This window comes from Cetorhinus maximus, chromosome 3 (assembly GCF_964194155.1).
Source record: "Cetorhinus maximus chromosome 3, sCetMax3.hap1.1, whole genome shotgun sequence".
Lineage (NCBI taxonomy): Eukaryota > Metazoa > Chordata > Chondrichthyes > Lamniformes > Cetorhinidae > Cetorhinus > Cetorhinus maximus.
In genome coordinates, this window is record NC_135881.1 from 5,132,953 (window position 1) to 5,154,699 (window position 21,747).

General features: G+C 46.8%; 1 protein-coding gene across 1 annotated transcript in view; it reads left to right on the plus strand.

Moving 5' to 3' along the window:
* Positions 1 to 15,091: 15,091 nt before the first annotated feature.
* The window catches only part of slc39a4 (solute carrier family 39 member 4), a 57,798-nt gene continuing 51,142 nt past the window's right edge, over positions 15,092 to 21,747 (plus strand). The window contains exon 1 of the mRNA XM_078536210.1: positions 15,092 to 15,419. Within this exon, the coding sequence (XP_078392336.1) occupies positions 15,201 to 15,419 (219 nt within the window). The 5' untranslated portion in view covers positions 15,092 to 15,200. The remainder of the gene's footprint in view (positions 15,420 to 21,747) is intronic.

Sequence of the window (21,747 nt, forward strand, 5' to 3'; positions counted from 1 at the left end):
ACAGCTACAACACTGGCATCTACTTGGCTATGTGGAAAATTGCGTAGGTATGTCTTGTAAACGAAAACGAGGACTAATCTAACATGGCCAATTACTGCCCCATCAGTCTACTCTCGATCATCAGTAAAGTAATGGAAGGGGTCATCAATGGTGTTATCAAGCGGCACTTGCTTAGCAACAACCTGCTCACCGATGCCCAATTTGGGTTCCACCAGGGCCACTCAGCTCCTGACCTCATTACAGCCTTGGTTCAAACATGGACAAAAGAGCTGAACTCCTGAGGTGAGGTGAGAGTGACTGCTCTTGACATCAAGGCAGCATTTGACCGAGTGTGGCATCAAGGAGCCCTAGCAAAACTGGAGTCAATGAGAATCAGGTGGAAAACTCGCCACTGGTTGGAGTCATACCTAGCACAAAGGAAGATGGTTGTGGTTGTTGAAGGTCAGTCATCTCAGCTCCAGGACATCACTTCAGGAGTTCCTCAGGGTAGTGTCCTCGGCCCAACCATCTTCAGCTGCTTCATCAATGACCTTCCTTCCATCATAAGGTCAGAAGTGGGGATGTTCGCTGATGATTGTACAATGTTCAGCACCATTCACGACTCCTCAGATACTGAAGCAGTCCATGTCCAAATGCAGCAAGACCTGGGCAATATCCAGGCTTGGGCTGACAAGTGGCAAGTAACATTTGCGCCACACAAGTGTCAGGCAATGACCATCTCCAACAAGAGAGAATCTAACCATCGCCCTTGATGTTCAATGGCATTACCATCACTGAATCCCCCACTATCAACATTCTGGGGGCTTACCAGAAACTGAACTGGACCAGCCATATAAATACTGCGGCTACAAGAGCAGGTCAGGGGCTAGGAATCCTGCAGCGAGTAACTCACCTCCTGACTCCCAAAAGCCTGTCCACCAAGACACAAGTTAGGAGCTTGATGGAATACTCCACACTTGCCTGGATGAGTGCAGATCCCACAACACTCAAGAAGCTTGACACCCGCTTGATTGGCACCACATCCACAAACATTCACTCCCTCCATCACTGAGGCACAGTGGCAGCAGTGTGTACCATCTACAAGATGCACTGCAGGAATTCACCAAGGCTCCTTAGACAGCACCTACCACCTAGGACAAGGGCAGCAGATAGATGGGAACACCACCGCCTGAAGGTTCACCTCCAAGTAACTCACCATCCTAACATGGAAATAAATCGCCGTTCTTTCACTGTTGCTGGGTCAAAATCCTGGAACTCCCTCCCTAACAGCACTGTGGGTGTACCTACAGCACCTGGACTGCAACGGTTCAAGATGGCAGCTCACCACCATCTTCTCAAGGGCAACTCGGGAGCGAAGCCTACATCCTGTGAATGAACCTAAAAAATAACGAACGGCAGCCGCATGCAGAGTTCTCAATGCTTGCAGCCCAGGACTGCTCTGATGAAGACATGGCCCCAAAAGCCACAAAGAGTTCAGCTCTCCAATTTAGTGATGCATCCCTGGAACACCTTTTGGACGCTGTGGAGGCCCGCCACGATGTCCTCTACCCCTGCTCCGGCCGCAGGAGGCCCATCAGTCTCACCACTCCTGCTTGGAGGGCGGTGGCAGAGGTGGTCAGAGATTGGCCATCCAGTGCAGAAAAAAGGATGAATGATCTCATCCATGCTGCCAGAGTATGTCAACCATCTCATCACTCCCAATTTTCCCACTCACAAGCACATCACGCATTCACCGGCATCTCACTCACTGCCAGCTCAAGGGACATCACCACTCACTCTCTCACACACACCCTCACATCTCCACCTGGCTTCATCTCCTCTGGAGATCGCCTCTTCATCCCATCCATGGTTCCACTTAGTACACACGCATGTCTAGCATCCTTCGCATTTGGCCTGGCATGCGCTTTGCTCACACTCTCTCCATCTGTATTTATGCAGGACAAGGTCGCACACAATCAATAGGAGAGGTCCCAGACCGGAGGGTGGAGTGCCGGACGTTAAGGTCCTCACTCTGTTCCAAAGTCACACATTGCAGCTGGCCAGAAAGGACGTTGACCATTCCCGCGTTGACAGTGAGGTCGCCGGCAAGCATCCATGTGAGGATCCTGCACGAGATCATCTTTCTGTCAACTCTGAGTCCACTGTTCTATGTGTAACCTGGCTGCCAAGCATTAATAATCTCCACTTTCTCTCCTAGACACATCTGCCACATCGTCTTCAGGCAACTTTGACCCCAACTCCAGCGCCGAGAGCACCTCGGATGACGATACTGAGGGCAGCAGCATTGAAGACCCATCACAGCATTCATCTACACCCTCTACCAGCGCAGCGACACACATCTCGGTGGGACCTAGATGTAGAGCAGCCTTGGGATTACATTCTGGTGAGCACAGCACACAGTCTGTTTCACAGGAGGTGGAGGCAGGGACATCTAGGTTGCTGGCAGTTGGAAGACTGCCCGAGGCAAGGAATCTGCTGAGTCCGAGTCAGATGATGAGCCTCTGGACTCAGTGCTGAATCAGTTGTTCGAGACGCAAAGGCAATCATGGCAACATCAGGAAGGGATGTCTGGTGCACTCCTCAGATTGGAGGGGACGAAGGAGGAGACCGTCCGCCTTAAGTGCGAGGTGTTCGCGCCATCATGCCGACACACCGAGGTCAACACTGGCAGGATAGTGGCCGTCATGGAGATTTTGGTCCACGACATCAGTCCTGTACTGCTACACAGGCTGAACTCCATCATTAATGCCATGGTTGACCTCCAACAGTGTCAAAGTGAGAGGGATGTGGGGCAGCTCGATCTCACTCCAGCTTCCCCGTCTCCTCACTGAGTCTGCCTGGGGCCCTTGGGCACCCATAGGGAGGAGGACCAGCAGCTCAACATCCTAGGCCATCCATCCAGGTGACTCCAGGAATGTCTAGCCAATCCAAATCCCCTCTTCCCGTGACCCCATTGTCTCCAGCTCCAAAGGCCGAGGAGAGTGCACCTGGCTCACAGCAGGATACCCAAAGCAGGCCAGGGCCCTCCAGGTCTTGGTCCTCCAGACCACACCCGCCAAGGTCATCACAGACAGGGTGTAGCAGTCAGTAGGCTGCCTCCACCTCCACTGTGGATGTTGGGGGAGCACTAAGGCGTAGCGGCAGGGTTAGGAAGTTGAGAAGATATGGTTGCACAGGTGTCAATCACTTGTACATAATGTTCACTATTGTAAATAAACTCCCAAGAATGTCTCCTTGTCTATGGCTCCTTGTTATGATGAGCAGTGTTTGTGCCATTCAGTTGTGACATCTTGGTTCCTGCGCAAGATAAAGGCAGGTGTCTCAGTCCAGGGCCTCTTACCTGTGCAGTTTATAACCTTCAGACCAAAGTGATGGTCCAGCTTCACACTTACTGGATACATCAATGATGCCTGCACCTTGATGGTGCTTGTCATTGCTGCCAGAGTGTCTTGGGCAGGTGTCACAGAGTTCCGTCATTCTCTCTGTGTGCTCTCAGCACCTTTGAGGTGGGGCTTGCCCCTCAAGTCTTCAGCATCACTGTCCAGTGACGGTGTGGTCTTGAAGGGTACAGGTGATGAAAACTGCTAAAGGATGAGGTGCACTTAAAGTCTCACGGCTGCATCTCCACGATATGAACCTGATCACAGAACACAAGCGAGTGCCACCAGCCACACAGGAGTCAGATGTTCACAGAGGCAATGTGAAGATCTATGGAGTATCCTCACTGCTTGTCATCATCATCCTCCTGGAACCTTGCCACGATTAGGGCCTCCGCTGTGTCTCCATGACATGAGCCTGAGCACTGAGGGTATGTGCGCTGCCATCAGCCACACAGGAGTCAGACGTTCACAGATGCAAGGTGAGGATATCAGGACTGTCCTCACTGCATCTCTTCATCACCCTCCATGATTTTGCGGCTATTAGGGCCTCACAAGTGTGCTTGCCTCATCTGGCCAGTGCGATGGCTTCATCGCCGGCATCCTCACTTTTGAGGACCTCCTCACCCTCCTTCCCTTTGATGTCCTCCTCAGAGGAGAGGTGCAGCTCCTCTATCTCCTCCTCAGCCAGGTCCTCCCCCCGTTGCAGTGCCAGGTTGTGTAGGGTGTAGCAAGCTACGATGATCCCCTCTGGGGACTGTAGTGTAGTGCTCCACTGAACCTATTGAGGCACCAGAACCTCATTTTCAATATGCCACTTGTTTGCTCCACCAAAGTCCAACTTGTTATACCGTCTCTCTGCTGCAGTCTGAGGCTGCCACACAGGCGTCATCAGCCTCTACGGGTGGCCCTTGTCCCCGAGGAGCCAACCCTGCACCCTCTGTGGACCCCGGAAGATGCCAGGGATCTGAGACCTGGGAGGTTGTAGGAATGTGGATGCTCCCTGGGAATCGTGTGCAGGCCTGTAGGATGCGTTTGTGATGGTCACAGACCAGCTGAACGTTCAGTGAGTGGAAGCCCTTGCGGTTGACATATGGGACCGCTTGTTGTCATGGAGATCTAAGTGCTATGTGAGTGCAGTCGATGGCAGCCTGCACCTGTGGAAAACCAGGGATCGACACAAATCCTAGCGCTCTTGCTTCCTAGCTTGCCTGCACAAAGTTCTGTGCTTTCGCGAAGATGGTGTCTGTGTCTTCCTGGATACACTTGTGTGTGGAGGCTTGCGAGGTCCTGCACTGGTCACCTGTGGAGCCCTGGAAGGAGCCACAGGCGTAAAAACTTGAGAGCCGCAGTCGCTTTCACGGCCACTGGCAGTGGATGCCCTCCATGTCCCCCTGACGCCAAATCCTGCAGCAGGTGGCAGATGTGACTGACCAGTTCCCTAGACATGCTTGGTCTTCGGCGACACTGGTTCTTGGTCATCTGCGGGAATGACAAGCGCCATCTACAGACCCTGGGTCGAGTGAGGCACCTACGGGCTGGCCCTGCCGCACCTTCATCTTGAGGATGGTGCTCCTCCCATTGGCAAGCCAGGTGCCTCTGTCGGACTGTTCTCCTTCTTCTCTGCTCTCTGTAAGCCATGAGGCACACCACTAAATCACCAGGCTCCATGACCCTGATAAAAAGTAAAATACTGCGGACGCTGGAAATCTGAAACAAAAACAGAAAATGTTGATAAAACTCAGTAAGTCTGACAGCATCTGTGGAGAGGGAAAAACAAAGTTAACGTTTCGAGTCCGTATGACCCTTCTTTAGAAGGGTCTGAAGGGTCATATGGACTTGAAATGTTAACTTTGTTTTTCTCTCTCCACAGATGCTGTCAGACATGCTGAATTTTTGGAGCATTTTCTGTTTTTGTTCCATGACCCTGATGTTCTCCTCCTGCAGGATCAAAGACAGAGACACGTGGGTTAGCATGTGTCCTAAGGATCTATCTTAGTTAAGTCTCCGGCTCCAGCTGCGCCTCAAGGCTACTTTGTGCATGCCGGAGAGTGCTGGTACCATTTGCATGGCCAGTGTGTAGTACATTTCATGGCTGTCTGAAACCCCATCCACTTCCACCCCACTCAACTTGACCGATTGGCGGCAGCTTCAGCCACTGGACTGCACGCTGCGCTCTCAGCTCAGGCACAGACATTCTCCTAACCCGCAATTAAAGGCTGCGATGTTAGCTTGAATCATGAGGGATACTGGTTCCAACCTGAATAAAGACATTGCAAAGGGCTCTGAGCCTCCACCAGTGACTAATCCACAGCCACCTTGCAAAAGGGGATTCTACGACTTGCCCAATTGTCCAATTGTTCTGCAGTCCCCTAAAATGCACATTAATTTGTGGTCTGCAATTCTGGAGCATTTGGTGGCACGTTCATGCTTTTGCTTTGCTCAAGTGGGCAAAAATGCTTCAGAAGCCCGACTCCAAGCCTGTCAATGGAGCTGCTGCTGAACAGTCTCAGCTGCAGAAGAATGCTCAATTTTGACAAGCTTTTCCAAATGTGTGGTCACTTCTCTTTCCCTCCCCACCACCCCTCCCCCCTCAGCATGTGCTTGTGTACTTCCATCAGTCTGTGCTGCCTTCGACCCCACCTCCCCACAACCCCCCTCTGGCCCCACCTGGACTGGAGCCCTTGCCCCGGCACTGCACTGAAAGCCAGCCGGCAAAAACGACTTGCTTGTGTCCCCCCTGAATTTGCGAAGTCTCTTCCTTGATGTCCTATGGGTGAGCCTCACGAGCGCAGTGCAAGGTTGTGTACACTTACCTCCAAGTTCCCCTTGAAGTTCAGCTCGCCAGGTGCACTCCTTTTGAAGGAAGTCGTGAATCACGTCTTTCTTTAGTCACACCGACGTGGGAGGTACATTTGACGTGGGGGGGATGATTCTGGCATGTAGGCACAATGTTGAGATGCAAATGCATTAAAATTAAGTTCCCAACATTGGGCGGCGAGAAACACGTCATTGACGGGCAGAGTGGACGACCGCAAACTGGTTTCATGATGACATAAAACCAATTTTCGACATTCTCGCCATATTGTCCACTTGCGCCTCCAAGCACACCTACCGACAATGGGAGTGGAAAATTCCAGCCTAGGTCTTCACCCTTCTCTGTCCAGCTCTAGACTGACCCTGGCTCTAGGTCAAGTGTCTTCTTACATCACTGTACTCAGTCCCACATTAACCTTTTATGTACCAGACCCTTAAACTGCACCTCTGCCCAAGTCTTTATCCTATGGATATAAAGTTACTTTAGTTTACTTCCAAGTCTCGCATTATTATAAGTCTTGTGCATTAACCTTATTGCTTAATGCTATTCTAACAATTTTGCTATTACATTATTAACATCAACAACATTAACAACATTCTCGCTACCCCATCTCCCCCATTCAAGTTCTTGAAGTTAGAGGTTCAGGCGACGGCACGGAGGCCTAATAACCCTTCCGCATCTCATCCGCCATTCTGCTGGGAGAGTGATATGCTCTGGTGTTTCTTGTTCCTGTTGTTGGCTGGGAGGTTGGACTGGTGTTTTGGGCATGGTTTTATTGTTTCTTCCATTGTTCGATGTTAAACCAAGCCTAGTTTCTTTGGCTGCCTTGGCAATGTATGGTTGTTGTCACTCTTGATCGTTTCTCGTAGTGGGGACAAAAACGGTATTTGTCTACTTCAGGGTGTTTTTTCTTCTTTCTTTTCCATTTAGGCCGTCTGGAAGCTCACTGATGCTAAGGAAGAGCGTTCCTTTGGGAAGAAGAAGGTTGAGTAGTATGCTCACCTCTGCTTTTTGTTGTTGATGGTGCACAGCTGCTACCAGGTTACAGCATCCCTTGTGGTTTTGGTATGCTGGCTGGAAGTTGCTGTCTGTGTACAGTGGTTGGTGTGTCTACTGATTGCACCATCATCGTAGATGGAGGTTGACACTTCTCCGACTGTTGATCCTTCTCTGGTAATCTCATGCGCAGTAGGTTGAACTGACCACTGGGGACTTGCCGAGATCTGGAATGATGATGGACAAACCTGCTCGACAAAAAAAGGAAAGATCATAGGTGAAATCAGAGTCTGAATACTCTCTAGTGTTTGTGGACTCAGAACCGTGCTGTTCTGTCTGGCTAACAACTGTTGTAGTCTTGATATTTTCCATTGGCTGGAGAAGATCAAAGACTACACAGGCATCTCTGCTCAGAAGAGAGAAAGGCTGCTTGCGGACAACATATATCAGCTCAAAGATTTCTTTGTCAGCATACCTCAGTGGTTCAATGAGGACCAGGAGTTGGACACCCCTGCTCCATACAATGGAGTGTCTGTCTTTCGAATCCAAAGGCCTGGAGCCATGGTTCCTTGTCTGACAGGGCTGTCTCCCTGGCACCTGAATCTATTTTAAAATTGGTTGGATGACCATTTACCAGGATATCGGCAATCCATAACAAAGAACCGCATTCTCTGATATCCCCCAAGAAGAATGGCTGTACGTCTTCTGGGGCGTCGGACCCGAGCTTGTGGATTACCTTTGGGATATCTGTGCGGAGCTGTGGTTTTGACTTGCACAGTTTACCAAAGTGTCCCTGTCTGTTGCAGTGGAAGCATTGGGCAGTACTTGCAGGACACTGATCTTTCCTGTGAGAGCGCTGGGCACTGCAGTGCTGGCCAGCTGCTGGGTGGTTGAGGGATTGCTTTCCCTGACTTGGGTGATCCCTTAGTTTTTGTGACTTGATATGGTTTCTGCCTCCTGAAGTGCTCTTTCCCCTTGGGATGGTCCGGTGTTACTCAGTCTAGCTAGCTGGATAGCCTTATCGAGGGTAAGATTACCTTTAGCTTGTAGGAGGTCAGAGAGTGAATTATCTGCAACACCCACCATGATTCTGTCTCAGATGAGCTCAGACTTTAAATCGCCATAGTCACATCTTTCTGACACTAAAGAGTATTCAGACTCTGATTTCACCTGTGATCTCTCTTTCATTTTGTGAAGCAGGTTTGTCCATCATCATTCCAGGTCTCAGAAAATCCCCAATCTTTTAGAGATCTTTAATGAAGGAATTGACAGGTTTGCCAGGGAGCTAGACTCTCTTATTAAATTTGGCTCTCTCCAGTATTTTACTGGATCTCAAATTCAAATAGGCAGAAGATTTCAAATATATCATCAAATTTGGCAGATGATTCAATAATAACTTGTCGTGCAAATATGTCATCTGCTATTGGTCCAATCGAGTAAAGAAGTGTATTGTCTTGTTCTGCCTCTGATTTTATTATTTAGCCTTGCAACAATGCTGTATCTTCAAAATCTTTTCCTCCAAAGGCTCCAATTCTGTGACTGGTCTGGGCCATGGGTGAATCCCAGTGGAGCTGGAAATGTAGAATTACAATCCATTTTTGATGATTTGAAAAAGTGTGGGTACAGCTTTAAGAGATTACAGGCTTCCAAGATAGCGTTGCCGGTTATTGCTGAACAAAGGATCTTCCGGTACTTGCTGGTTTTTGGTGGGCTTTTCAAAATGTCTGAAAAAGGGGTCGCAATAGCGACGTAGGCCGATTGGCTACCGACTTAATTCATTCAGCGGTATCGCATTACGAGCCGAGACTCTTGAAAAACAACCGCGAGTTTGTTGTTTTCAAACCTGGACGGCCATGAGATACCCACAGCAGACAAAATTAATTTTTTATGATTTTTTTTTTTTGCTGGAGTCCTGGGATTGAGTTTAGTGACGGGTTGCTTTCAAACGCCGCTTCTGACTGAATGACTTTCAGGACTTTCTCAGGACGAGCTAGCTAGCTAATTTTATCTCACCCTTGCAGGCTGCAGGCACTGCTTGCTGAAGGTGGACTTCCAAGGAGGATGCAATGGAGTCTTCTGCTTCAGTAAAGTTTCTCCCTTTCTTATTCGCTCCCAGGCTCTTCTGTCTCTGGAGCTTTCTCTTTTTTTTTTATGGTGAGTTTTCTTAGCGTCTGTAGCTTCAGTTGGGAGCTAGATTCGGTGCAGAATCCATTGAAGATGTCCTTTTTTCTTAGTTTCTCAGCTTTCTTGTGAGGATGAGGGTTTTAATCTCGATGCTCCCATCATGAAGAATCCTGCTTGAGATGCCATGAAGTAGGCTTTGTACTCTAGAGTATGTTGGTCTTTATTAACAACTCATTACTATGTACATATTTCCAATATTAAGGAAGTAGTAATGGGGCATTTGGAAAGTCAAAGTGCAATCCATCAGAGTCAGCATGGTTTTATGAAGAGTAAATCGTATTTGACTAATTTGCTAGAGTTCTTTGAAGATGTGACAAGCAAAGTGGATAATGGGGATCCTGTAGATGTAGTATATCTGGACTTCCAGAAGGCCTTTGATAAGGTGCCGCACAAAAGATTAATACACAAGATAAGATCACACGGAGTTAGGGGTAATATATTAGCTTGGATAGAAGATTGGCTAATCAACAGAAAGCAGAGAGTCGGGATAAATGGGTCTTTTTCTGGATGGCAAGCTGTAACTAATGGGGTGCCACAGGGTTCGGTCCTTGGGCCCCAACTATTTACAATCTATATTAATGACTTGGATTCAGGGATAGAAGGTACTATAGCTAAATTTTCAGATGACACCAAAATAGGTGGGAAAGTAAGTTGCAATGAAGAAATAAGAAATTTACAAATGGATATGGACAGGTTCGGTGAATGGGCCAAAATCTGGCAGATGGAGTTTAACGTGGATAAGTGTGAGGTTATCCATTTTGGTCGGAAGAATAAAAAGGCGACTTATTATTTAAATGGAGAGAAACTTCAGAATGCTTCAGTGCAGAGGGATCTGGGTGTCCTCGTGCATGAATCGCTGAAAGCTAGTATGCAGGTACAGCAGGTAATAAGGAAGGCAAATGGAATTTTGGCACTTATTGCTAAAGGAATAGAGTATAAAAATAGGGAAGTGTTGTTGCAACTGTACAAGGCATTGGTGAGACCGCACCTGGAGTACTGTGCACAGTTTTGGTCCCCTTACTTGAGGTAGGATGTAGTTGCACTGGAGGCAGTTCAGAGGAGGTTCACTTGATTGATTCCAGAGATGCGGGGCTTGTCTTAAAGATTGAGCACTTTAGATTAGATACTCGCTAGAGATTAGAAGGTTGAGAGGAGATCTAATTGAGGTATATAAGATACTAAAAGGGATAGACAAAGTAGACGTGGAGCAGATGTTTCCCCTTGTGGGGCATTCTAGAATGAGAGGCCATAGTTTTAGGCTAAGGGGTGGTAGATTTAAATCAGAGAATTACTTTTCTCAAAGGGTCGTAATCTGTGGGATTCACTACCTCAGAGTGCAGTGGATGCCGGGACGCTGAATAAATTTAAGGAGGAGATAGACAGATTTTTATTTAGTAACGGGTTGAAAGGTTATGGGGAGAGGGCGGGAAATTGGAGTTGAGGCCGAAATGAGATCAGCCATGATTGTGTTCAATGGCGGGGCAGGCTCGAGGGGCTGAATTGCCTACTCCTGCTCCTAGTTCTTATGTACAGTAGAGGGTGCAGGTATGGAGCTGACTCCAGTTTAGGTTCTCTTCTCTGTCCATTCTTTAGAGTGACCCTGGCTCTGGGTCATGTGTCTTCTTACATCACTGTGTGGGCAGTATTGTACTCAATGCGGGACAAGTCTTTTCCTCCGCCCTGTGCCACCTCCACATACCTGGTGTAAAGCGCTCCCAAATGTGTTCCTGTCCGAGGCTCGAAAAATTCAGCGGGTAATGGAAAATTGTGCTCAATTGGCTCTTGAAGCTCAATAGATTGTTAACTGGTTATTTCAAAGTGACAGGCGAGATTCCGATTTCTTCGTCTGCTCGCCTCCTGTAATATCACAGACTGGCATGATAAGATTGGATTGTCAACCCAATGTCATCACATTGTATTTTAGGTAGCTGTGGGGAGGACGCCGTAAAATCCAGCCCAATGTTCCCATGACTCGAGGTGCCATCAGAGGGGTCGTCTTTTGGGTAACATATTGTACTAAGGCCCTTTCTGCTCTCTGTGAACATAAATAAATTCCATAGGACTATTAAAAGAAGGAAGGAGAAGTTCTGTCTATTTATCTGAGGTGTAGAGTCTTTCACGATCTTGTGACATCGCAAAATGCCACAGCCAGTGAAGTACTTTTGAAGTGTTATCACTGTTGTAATGTTGTGCACCGGAACCATTTAGTGCACAGTAAGAGCCCACAAACAGCAATGAAATGGATGGTCAGGGAATGGGTTTTACTGCTGTAGACAGTATTAACCAGCAGAATGAAATCAACTATCCCTCCCGACTGCATATAATCCACTGATCCTGGATAACATGTTATATGTTCTTGAGGCAGCCAGGAACAGCAACAATGGAAAGCTTATTGCAGCATTTTGCCTCTCTTAGCTGCAGAAGACCAGGGCAGGTCCCAGCCCTGAAGCCTGGTTTGTACTGAGCTAAACTGGTCACAGTATGAGTGCTAAAAACGGCCGACGGGCTAGGGAGGGAACAAGTAATCAGTGCTCATGCAACCAGATAGCTTTGTGCATTTTGTATGAACATTGTGAGCAGAATTTTACACTAATCGGGTGGGCGGGTGCCCGACCTGATCCGGCGTGAAATTGCGCGAGATGACGTTGGGCAGGCATCCGGACTTCATCCCACGCTGACCGGCGTTTTGGTTGGCGAGCGCCTGCAAAAGTCGAAAGCGGGTCCACCGACAATTAAGAGGCCTATTAAGATCATTGATGGCGCAATTGTCTTTAATTTTACATTGCCCGTTCAACCTTACTGTTGGTGGACGGGTGAATCGGCCAAATGGCCTTTACATTTTTCATGAATCCTCATCCAAGGGCGGGATGAGGAGGTTTCCGTGATGAAATTAAACAACAATCGGCGGACAGCACTATCACCATGTATATTTTCAGGTGCCTGACTGGGATGCTTGGGCATTTTTTTTCCTGCTTTTCAAAACTTTATTTCTGATTTTTCAGGTCTTCAGCACCTTTGAGGCTGCTCTCTACCTTCAGGGAGCTTTCTGTCAGCGCTCGCCCGCGTCTGCGCTGACGTCAGCACCTCGCCCTCCTCCCGCGCCCCCACCCCGGAAGCGCTGAGCTTCTCAGCGCGCGCGAGCTTCACGCTGTCTGGCCGTTAATTGGTCAGCCAGTGTGAAATCGCGGTCGCAGGCCGATTGCGATCGGTGATCTGTTCCTCGGCCAATCCCAGGCCTGCCGATCGCGCCCACCCGCTGACCTAAAGATTCTGCCCTATATATGTGGACGGGAGCAGGCTTTACAATGTTCCTTAGTCTGGTATATACTGGCACTCGCAGAATTATCTCCAGTTGGGTCATGAAAGGCAATGGCGGCTTGTGGGATCAGCGAGCAAGTTAATGGGAGAGAAATCTGACCTCGCTGTGCCTATACTTCAGGTGCAGAACACCTGGCATTTCCATCATGAATCCCCCACTATCAACATCCTGGGGGTTACCATTCACCAGAAACTGAACTGGGCTAGCCATATAAATACTGTGGCTACAAGGGCAGGTCAGAGGCTAGGAATCGTGCAACGGGTAACTCACCTCCTGATTTCCCAAAGCCTGTCCACCATCTACAAGGCACATGTCAGGAATGTGATAGAATATTCTCCAGTTGCCTGGATGAGTGCAGCTCCCACAACACTCAAGAAACTTGACACCGTCCAGGGCAAAGCAGCCTGCTTGGTTGGCACCACATCCACAAACATTCACTCCCTCCACCACCAATGCACAGTGGCAGCATTGTGTATAATCTACAAAATGCACTCCAGGAATTCAGCAAGGCTCCTTTGACAGCACCTTCCAAACCCATGACCACTACCATCTAGAAGGACAAGTTCTGCAGACAGATGGGAACACCACTACCTGGAAGTTCCCCTCCAAGCCTCTCACCAACCTGACTTGGAAATACATCGTCATTCCTTCACTGTCGCTGGGTCAAAATCCTGGAGCTCCCTCCCTAACAGCACTGTGGGTGTACCTACACCACATGGACTGCAGCGGTTCAAGAAGGCAGCTCACCACCACCTTCTCAAGGGCAATTAGGGATGGGCAATAAATGCTGGCCCAGCCAGCGAAGCCCACATCCCATGAATGAATAAAAAAAAGGCTGGTGCAGAACACCCGCTGTCTGCCAAACCTCCAGGGCACCTGAAAGACATCCAGCACCTGAAAGACATCCAACACCGCTAAGTTCCTTGCCTGTGTTTGAACAAAGACTGGCTTCATAATTTCTGCTGGAAAAGCGCAGTTGCTGAGCTGAGTTTGTGTCAGGTCTAATAGCATCAGTGGAGAGAAAGGCAGAGTTAACGTTTCGAGTTCTGAAGAAGAGTCATTCGGACTCGAAACTTTAACTCTGTCTTGCTCTCCACAGATTAGACCTGCTGAGTTTTTCCAGCATGTTCTGCTTTTTCTTTTAGATTTCCAGCATCTGCAGTATTTTGCTTTTATCTTTGTGTCAGGACTGCTTTGCTCAAGTTCTTTTTTGGTTCTTTATGTGGCCTAACAAGTGGTCCTTAAAGAACTGTTGGAAGCTACCCAACACACTTATATGTGGAGCCACAGAGAGGGTGGGGTTTCTCCAACACCTGCAACACCTCAGGTTGCTACTTACCCACGTTTACCCCTGTTCTCCATTTCCCCCCCCCCACTTCCCTCAACCCCAGGAGCTGCCATAGGGGACTCCTCCTAGCACGGCAGCTGACCAACCCTGAGCTCCGGAGGCTATTGACCTACCACTGCTGCCAGGCATCGAAAGTTCAATGAAAAAAATTAGGATGAAACCTCACGGTTTAATTCCGGCTGAACCTCTGGCTTCCGGCTTCTGATGCACTCTATAGAGTTGTAGGCCTGAAAATGGGCCTAAATCAACTTCCATCCCAATACCTTCAGGTGAAGAAGGGTCAAATTTGGATGCGAAAGGGTAAAAAGAGTGTTTCATTTTCTTTCAAAGGTGGAGTTTCACCACAATTGTTGGGAAAGATGTAGAAGGAAAAATGCAAATAAAAATTGTCGATGCTGAAAGGCTAAGCCATCTTTTCTCTTTTGGAGGTCGATAGATTTCCAGTATTTTATGTTTCTTAAGTTTAAAAATAAACCACTTGCACCAAGTGCAAGGTAAACTGACGGCATATAAAGTGGAGGAAATAAAGCGAAACAACTTGGTGAGAAAGGTTAAATTAAAAATGTAGCAATGATGCCAAGGATGAAAGAAAATTAAATCTGGGGAAAAGGGAGTTTCATGGTTTCACAGGTGGTTTCACAGTGACAGGGTGAAGTATTGATTTTCTGTTTTCTAAAGTCAGAGTGACATTTTGTTTACCTCCAATAACTTATTAAAGGGAAGCTGGATGATTTGGCACGGACTTAGGTGCAGGAAATAGACCTGGATTGTGCTCATTATGGGTATATATATATTTTTAAATCCGTTAAAAGAATTTGTATATTTTTTCTCAAAATATTTATTATTGGAAATGAAATGTATATGCTAAGGTGACTGCTTGCCTTGATAGCCCAAGAGTTGGGTCTCTCACTATCAAAGCAAGATTTGCAAACTTGGGAGTTTCCTTTTCATGTAATGGCTGACATCATTAATCTTTCCCTGTCCAATCAAGAGACGGTGGGGGGGGTGACATTTGCCACAAGGTTAGTTATAAAACTCAACAACTTTAACCAGCGGTCATTTGAGTCTCTTTCCATTGAAGTACTCAAGGTTTCACTGAATAAGCTGTTGTGTAAACAGCTTGGAAAGATCTTTTCCTTTTTAATTGTTTGCTGCATTATGCTTAGGCTAGCTCTACTGCTTCCCGTGGTTTTAACTGCCATAAAGCAGGCAGTTTCACAGGGAAATGGATCTCTCTTTATCTCTGAAGAAGAGGTCTTCAAGAGAGTAGTGGATCTCTTGGTTCCAGGAGAAGACACTTTGAGTGAGGCGGCTTTTACCTCATTAATACATATCTTAGGGAACCGTGTGCAGTGTTCTGAGGTGCCGTGTGAAGAGGTAAGTACAAGGCTTTCTGATCATTACATGTAGGAGACAAACTCCACGGCAGGCTGCTGGTGCCACCTGAAGGTGGCTTTAAGCACTAACTCAGCCTTTTGGTCGATGATTTAAATTACAGTGTATAATAGACAGCAGTAGGGTAATCAGACTCTACAGTGTTTTATAATAGTGTGAAGTAAGATATTGCAACTTCAACCTACTGGTTAAGTTTTATATATAGGTAGATGCAGAGATATTCTGTAAATGGAAATTGTTCAACTCTACTGAGAGTTTTAAAAAAAGCATGAATATTTAAGATAAAAGCATAAAACTGCGGATGCTGGAAATCCAAAACAAAAACAAAAATACCTGGAAAAACTCAGCAGGTCTAGATGAATATTTAAGAATGGACTTTAGAGAATTTTCTCCCTTCAGATCTGTGCACTGTGGTCTAACTTCATGATTCAAAATGGTCTTTCTTAATCAGGGTGCCTGACGGTGGTGGTTGGAGCAGAGGTTGGCCATGGATGTGGCAGATTGTTGGCATTTGACTTTTTCTATTAACAATAATTGAACAATAATGTTAAGATGTTGGTGACTGTGCAGAGAATATTTGCTGAAATGGTACTGGGATTGAGGGACTTCAGTTAATGTGGAGATACTGGAGAATCTGGGATTGTTCTCCTTAGAGCAGAGAAGGTCAGGGGGAGATATAATAGAGACGTTCAAAATCATAGAGGGTTTTAATAGAGTAAATAAGGTGACGTGGTTTGAATACCAAAGCTTGATTTTATTTCTTCAAATGTTTTCATGTTCAGGATGTCAGTATGGAAGTGCAGTGGCATCATCAGCTAACTTCATGTTTCAAAATTTAGGTGATGTACTATGTTTATTGGTAACAAGAGGTTTTTTTTTTACACACGTCAGGTTGTTGACTAACTCCTGAGAAATAACAGCATTGCACAACAGGAGATTTTAAAAAGCATGAGAAGGAATTATGATTATTGCGCATTACTGGGAATTTTGTTTGAACAACTCTGTGGAAACAAATCTACTCATTCCACAATAGCACAAAGAATTTGTCGTATAGCAACTGTGGAAACATGACAAATGATAGTACAGGAGTTAGCAGAGAGATGAGGAAAAGCTGTGTGGGGGAGAGATTTTGGAGGCTAGATAAATGCAAGGGAATACTCGGCTCTGGGAGATCTGCATCAAGGAAGGGAGCAAACTTGGAAAATCAGCCAGGAACAGTGAGCCATGAAGATAAGTGTGACATAATATTGCTGAAACCAATTTACAAGAAGACTTACATTTCATACTCTTCACCACCACCAGGCATCTCAAAGAGCTTTTACAGTCAATTAAGTACTTTCTGCAGTGTAGTCACTGTTATAATGTAGGAAACACAGTAACCAATTTGCACACAGCAAACTCCCTCAAAGGGCAACGTGATGATGACCAGGGAATCTTGACTGAGGGATAAATATTGGCCAGGACACTGAGGATAACTTCCCTTCTCTTCTTTGAAATGGTGGCATGGGATCGTTTACATCCATCCAAACAGACAGGTGGGGTCTTGGTTTAACAGCACATCCGGAAAATGTCACCTCCAACAGTGCAGTGCTCCCTCAAGACTGCACTGGGGTGCAGGCTGGATTTTGTGCTGAAGCCCTGGGGTGGGATTTGAACCTGGAACCTTGTGATTCAGAGGCCAGTGCGCTATCAACGAAGTCACAGCTGACACTCAAAATATACTCACGGCTATTTCAGCAATTTAATTTGTTTTTTGATTTAATTCATTCAGATTACATGGTGCAATGGTGGACCTTATTTTGTTTGCAATAAGTCAGGACAATCAGGGGAAATCAGTCAAACCTTTATAAATTAGTTTAAACAGCAATGAGAAGTCCTGAGAACAAACCACTCAAATGATCAAATTGTCTATTTGTGGTTATCACCACGGGTAAAGTTTCTGGCTGCCAAGCATGATACAAGGACGGGAAACTTATGTTCCTCAGTTTACAATAATTCCAAAGCCCTGTGACAAAATCGTTTAGGAAAAGATTAGAAATGTATTAACTTTCTGCAATTGAAGCTGGTGCCGGTGGATTTGTGATTATCCGTCAGTCTCTGGGGCAGGTTAAAGGCCTTTTCTCATTTTGAGTAGCAACTGCTCTGTTTCGTGAGGTCATGTATCCGTTGTGATGTTAAACTTTGGAGATTACAGGATGTGAAATGACCCCACAGGTGGTTCCTCATGCAAGTTACCAAAAATCACCCAAATTCATTCCTGGGGTCAATTTAATAAACAGATTTTGATGTTAACTCTGCCCAGCTTGTTTCTATGCATTGCTGGCGTATAATCCGTGAAGGACCTCGATTTTGGCGAGGGCGGGTGGGTTACCCTAAGCCTCACCCACGTCCCCATAAAATTGAGGTTGAGGTGGGGTGGGCAGCAGGTGGGGAATATTACTCCCACTGCACAATCCCACCACTCTTTCAACCACCCCACCTGCAAACCCACTGGCTCCTTGTCTTAACGTTATACTTCTGAGACAGTAACAGCTGATTGTTTCATTGGCAGCCATGCTTTTAGCCACCTCGGCCCTAAGCTCTGGAACTCCCTTCAGAAACCACTCTGAATCCCTCTCTCTCCGCATTTAAGACGCTCCTTAAAACTCATCTCTTCGACAAAGCTTTTGGTCACCGGTCAGGGTCATGTAATGTAGGCAATGACCATCTTCAGCTGCTTCATCGATGACACTCCCTCAATGAAAAGATCAGAAGCGGGGATGTCCACTGTTGAGGGTTCAGTTCCATTCACAACTGCTCAGATACTGAAGCAGCCCGTGCCTGCATGCAGCAAAATCTGGACAATATCAGGCAAGTAAGATTTGTGCCACACGAGTGCCAGGCAATGATCATTTCCAAGAAGAGAGAAACTCACCATCTTGACATTCAATGGAATTTTGATTGCTGAATTTCCTATCAGGAGCAATTTTCCAAGACCTGTTTTGTCAATTATCTTCATTATCATGGAAATGTTAGGAAAAAAGGCCAACCTCTCCGATGTCTCTTCATAACTGAATATTTTGTTACCTTTGTTATTTGCCTCTATTCTGTCAATCAGGTTTATTTAGCAACAATGAGCTGAACTTATATGTTGGCTTTATACATAATACAATCTCACAAGCTACCCTAGGGCATTGACCAGAAACTCAACTGGACCAACCTCATAAATACTGTGACTACCAGAGCAAGTCGGATATGCAGGCTGGATATTCTGTGGCAAATAACTCACCTCCTTACTTTTTAAAAGATCTATTCGTTCATGGGACGTGGGCATCGTTGGTAAGGCCAGCATTTATTTGCTGGGCCATTTCAGAGGACAGTTAAGAGTCATGTGTAGGCCGGCTGATCTCTTTCCCTAAAGGACATTAGTGAATCGTGTGGGCTTTTACAATAATCGATGATAATTTCATGGTCACCATTACTGAGACTACCTTTCAATTTCAGATTTTTATTAAGTTAATTTAAATTCCGCCAGGTGACATGGTGGGATTTGAACCCATGCCTCCTCAAGAGCATTAGTTGGGTCTCTGGAATCCAGCGACATTGGCTGAAATCTTGTGTTCTCACTGGTGGCGAGCCACTGAGGTGTGAAGGGCTTTTACTCATGCAGGATAGTGGTGTACCAGAACCCTGCCACTTCCCCACCCACCTCCGTCAGAATTAAGCTCTATGTGGGAAGGTCGACCTTCCTGCCCCGCCATCTATTGAGGTCTTAAGTCGCCAATTAATGACCACTTAAGAGCCTCATCCTGCCGCCATTGTTATTAACAGGCCTGTCGCCACACGGCATGCATGGCAGCTAAAACCACGCAGCCAGCTTGCAGCTTCTCACCTCCGCAGTCAAAGGCACTCAATGCCTGATCGAGGGACTGGGCGTCAGGAATGTTGCTGGGGCTTGAGAGTGGCATCTGTGAGGAGAGATTGGATGGACTGGGGTTGTTTTCCTTGGAACTGAGGAGGCTGGGGGGTTGACCTGATTGAGGTGCACAAGATTATGAGGGGCCTGGATAGAGTAGACAGGGATGCCCTGTTTACCCTAGCGGGGAGGTCAGTTACCAGGGGGCACAGATTTAAGGCGATTGGTAGAAGGATTAGAGGGGACATGAGGAAAATTTACTTCAACCAAAGGATGGTGGGTGTTTGGAATTTGCTGCCTGGTTTTGTGGTGGAGGCAGAAACACTCAACTCATTTAAAAGGTACCTGGATCGGCACCTAAAGTGCTGTAACCTGCAAGGCTATGGGCCGGGTGCTGGAAGATGGGATTAGAATGGGCAGCTAGTTTTTTTATTTTGTTTTAGTTTAAAAATTTTATTTTTAAATTTTTTTCTTTTTCAGCCAGGGCAGGCACGATGGGCTGAATGGCCTCTCTCTGTGCTGTAACTTCTCTATGGTTCTACGGTTGGGGCCTGACTGAGAGCTACACCCCTTGCCCTTACTGTCGACTTCTGTGCACCCCTCTCCTCAGGACCCCCACCCTATGAAAACCCATCCCCAGCACATGACCCACATGTGCCCTGGGCCACTCCGCAATCCTGGGTCTTGGGTGCCTGTCCTTCCAGCAGCAGACACAGACTCCCCAGTGGCAGTGCTGAGCACAAGAGCTCCGCAGCTGGCTTTGCCACACCTGAATGGCTTGTGCTTCGGCGGACTTTCCCGAAAAGAGGCTGCGTGGGTCCCTCGCCGGCAGGCAAGTCACCAACGCCTTGAAATTCCGCCCATTACCACTACACATATCCTTCTACTCCCCAAAGCCAGTCCAAGGTAAAAGTCAAGAGTGTGATGGAACACTCTGCAGGAGCCTGGACTGGGTGCAGCTCTAACAGCACTCAAGAAGCTTGACACCATCCAGGACAAAGCAGCCCGCTTGACTGGCACCGCATCTACCACCTTCAACATTTACTCCCTGCAACACCAACGCACAGTGGCAGCAGCGTGTACCATCTACAAGATGCACTGGAGCAACTCACCAAGGCCCCTTCAACAGCACCTTCCAAACCCGTGACCCCTACCAGCTAGAAGGACAAGGGCAACAGATGCATGAGAACACCACCACATGCAAGTTCCCCTCCAAGTCACACACCATCCTGAATTGGAACTATATGGCCGTTGCTTCACTGTCGCTGGATCAAAATCCTAGAACTCCCTTCCTAACAGCACTGTGGGTGAACCAAAAGCACATGACTGCAGCCGTTCAAAAAGACAGCACGCCCCCATATTCTCAAGTGCAGTAAATGCTAGTCTGGCCAGTGACGCCTGATCACATAAACAAATAAACCCTCTTTATTTCGGTATCAATCATTGTGCAATTATGCTCCTGCGAAGTGCATTGAGACATTTTATTATGTTTATAGATGCTATAAAAATAGAACACATTGTTATTGCTAAAACTGATGAGCCCATAGCGCAAATAGAAATAAATAAGTACAATCTGATACCCATTACAGAGACATGACTACAGGAGGCGGTGGTGAGTGTAGTGGTATTTCCATTGAACTGGTAATCCATTGACCCAGGGTAATGTTCTTGGCACCTGGGTTCGAATCCGACCACAGCTGATGGTGAATTTGAACTCAATAAGAGTCTAGAATTAAAAGTCTAATAACGACCACAAAACTACTGTTGGTTGTTGTAAAAATCCACCTGGTTCACAAATGCCCTTTAGGGAAGGAAATTTGCTGTCTTTACCTGGTCTGGCCTATAGGTGATTCCAGACCCACAGCAATAGTGGTTGACTTTTATATGCCCTCTGAACAAGGGCAATTAGGGATGGGCAATAAATGCTGCCCTAACCAGCGGATGGCCACATCCGATGACCAAATTTTTAAAAAAGTAGGGAGATAGCAGATGAATTAAACAGATATTTTGCTTCAGTCTTCACTATAAATGATACAAGCAAAATCCCAGAAATAGATGTAAATCAAGAAATGGAAGGTAAGGAGGAACTTGGGAAAATTACAATCACCAGGGACGTGATATTTAGCAAATTGTTGGGGTTGTGGGCTGACAAATCCCCAGGTCTGGGTGGAGTTGTTTTAATTCATGGGATGTGGGTGTTACTGGCTGGGCCAGCATTTAATTGCCCTTGTTCAGAGGGCATTTTAAGGGTCAACCACATTGCTGTGGGCCTGGAGTCACATGTAGGCCAGACCAGGTAAGGACAGCAGATAGTGACCAGGTGGGTTTTTACAACAATTGATAATGGTTTCCTGTTCACCATTAGATTTTTAATCCCAAATTTTTTTATTGAATTCAAATTCCACCATCTGCCAT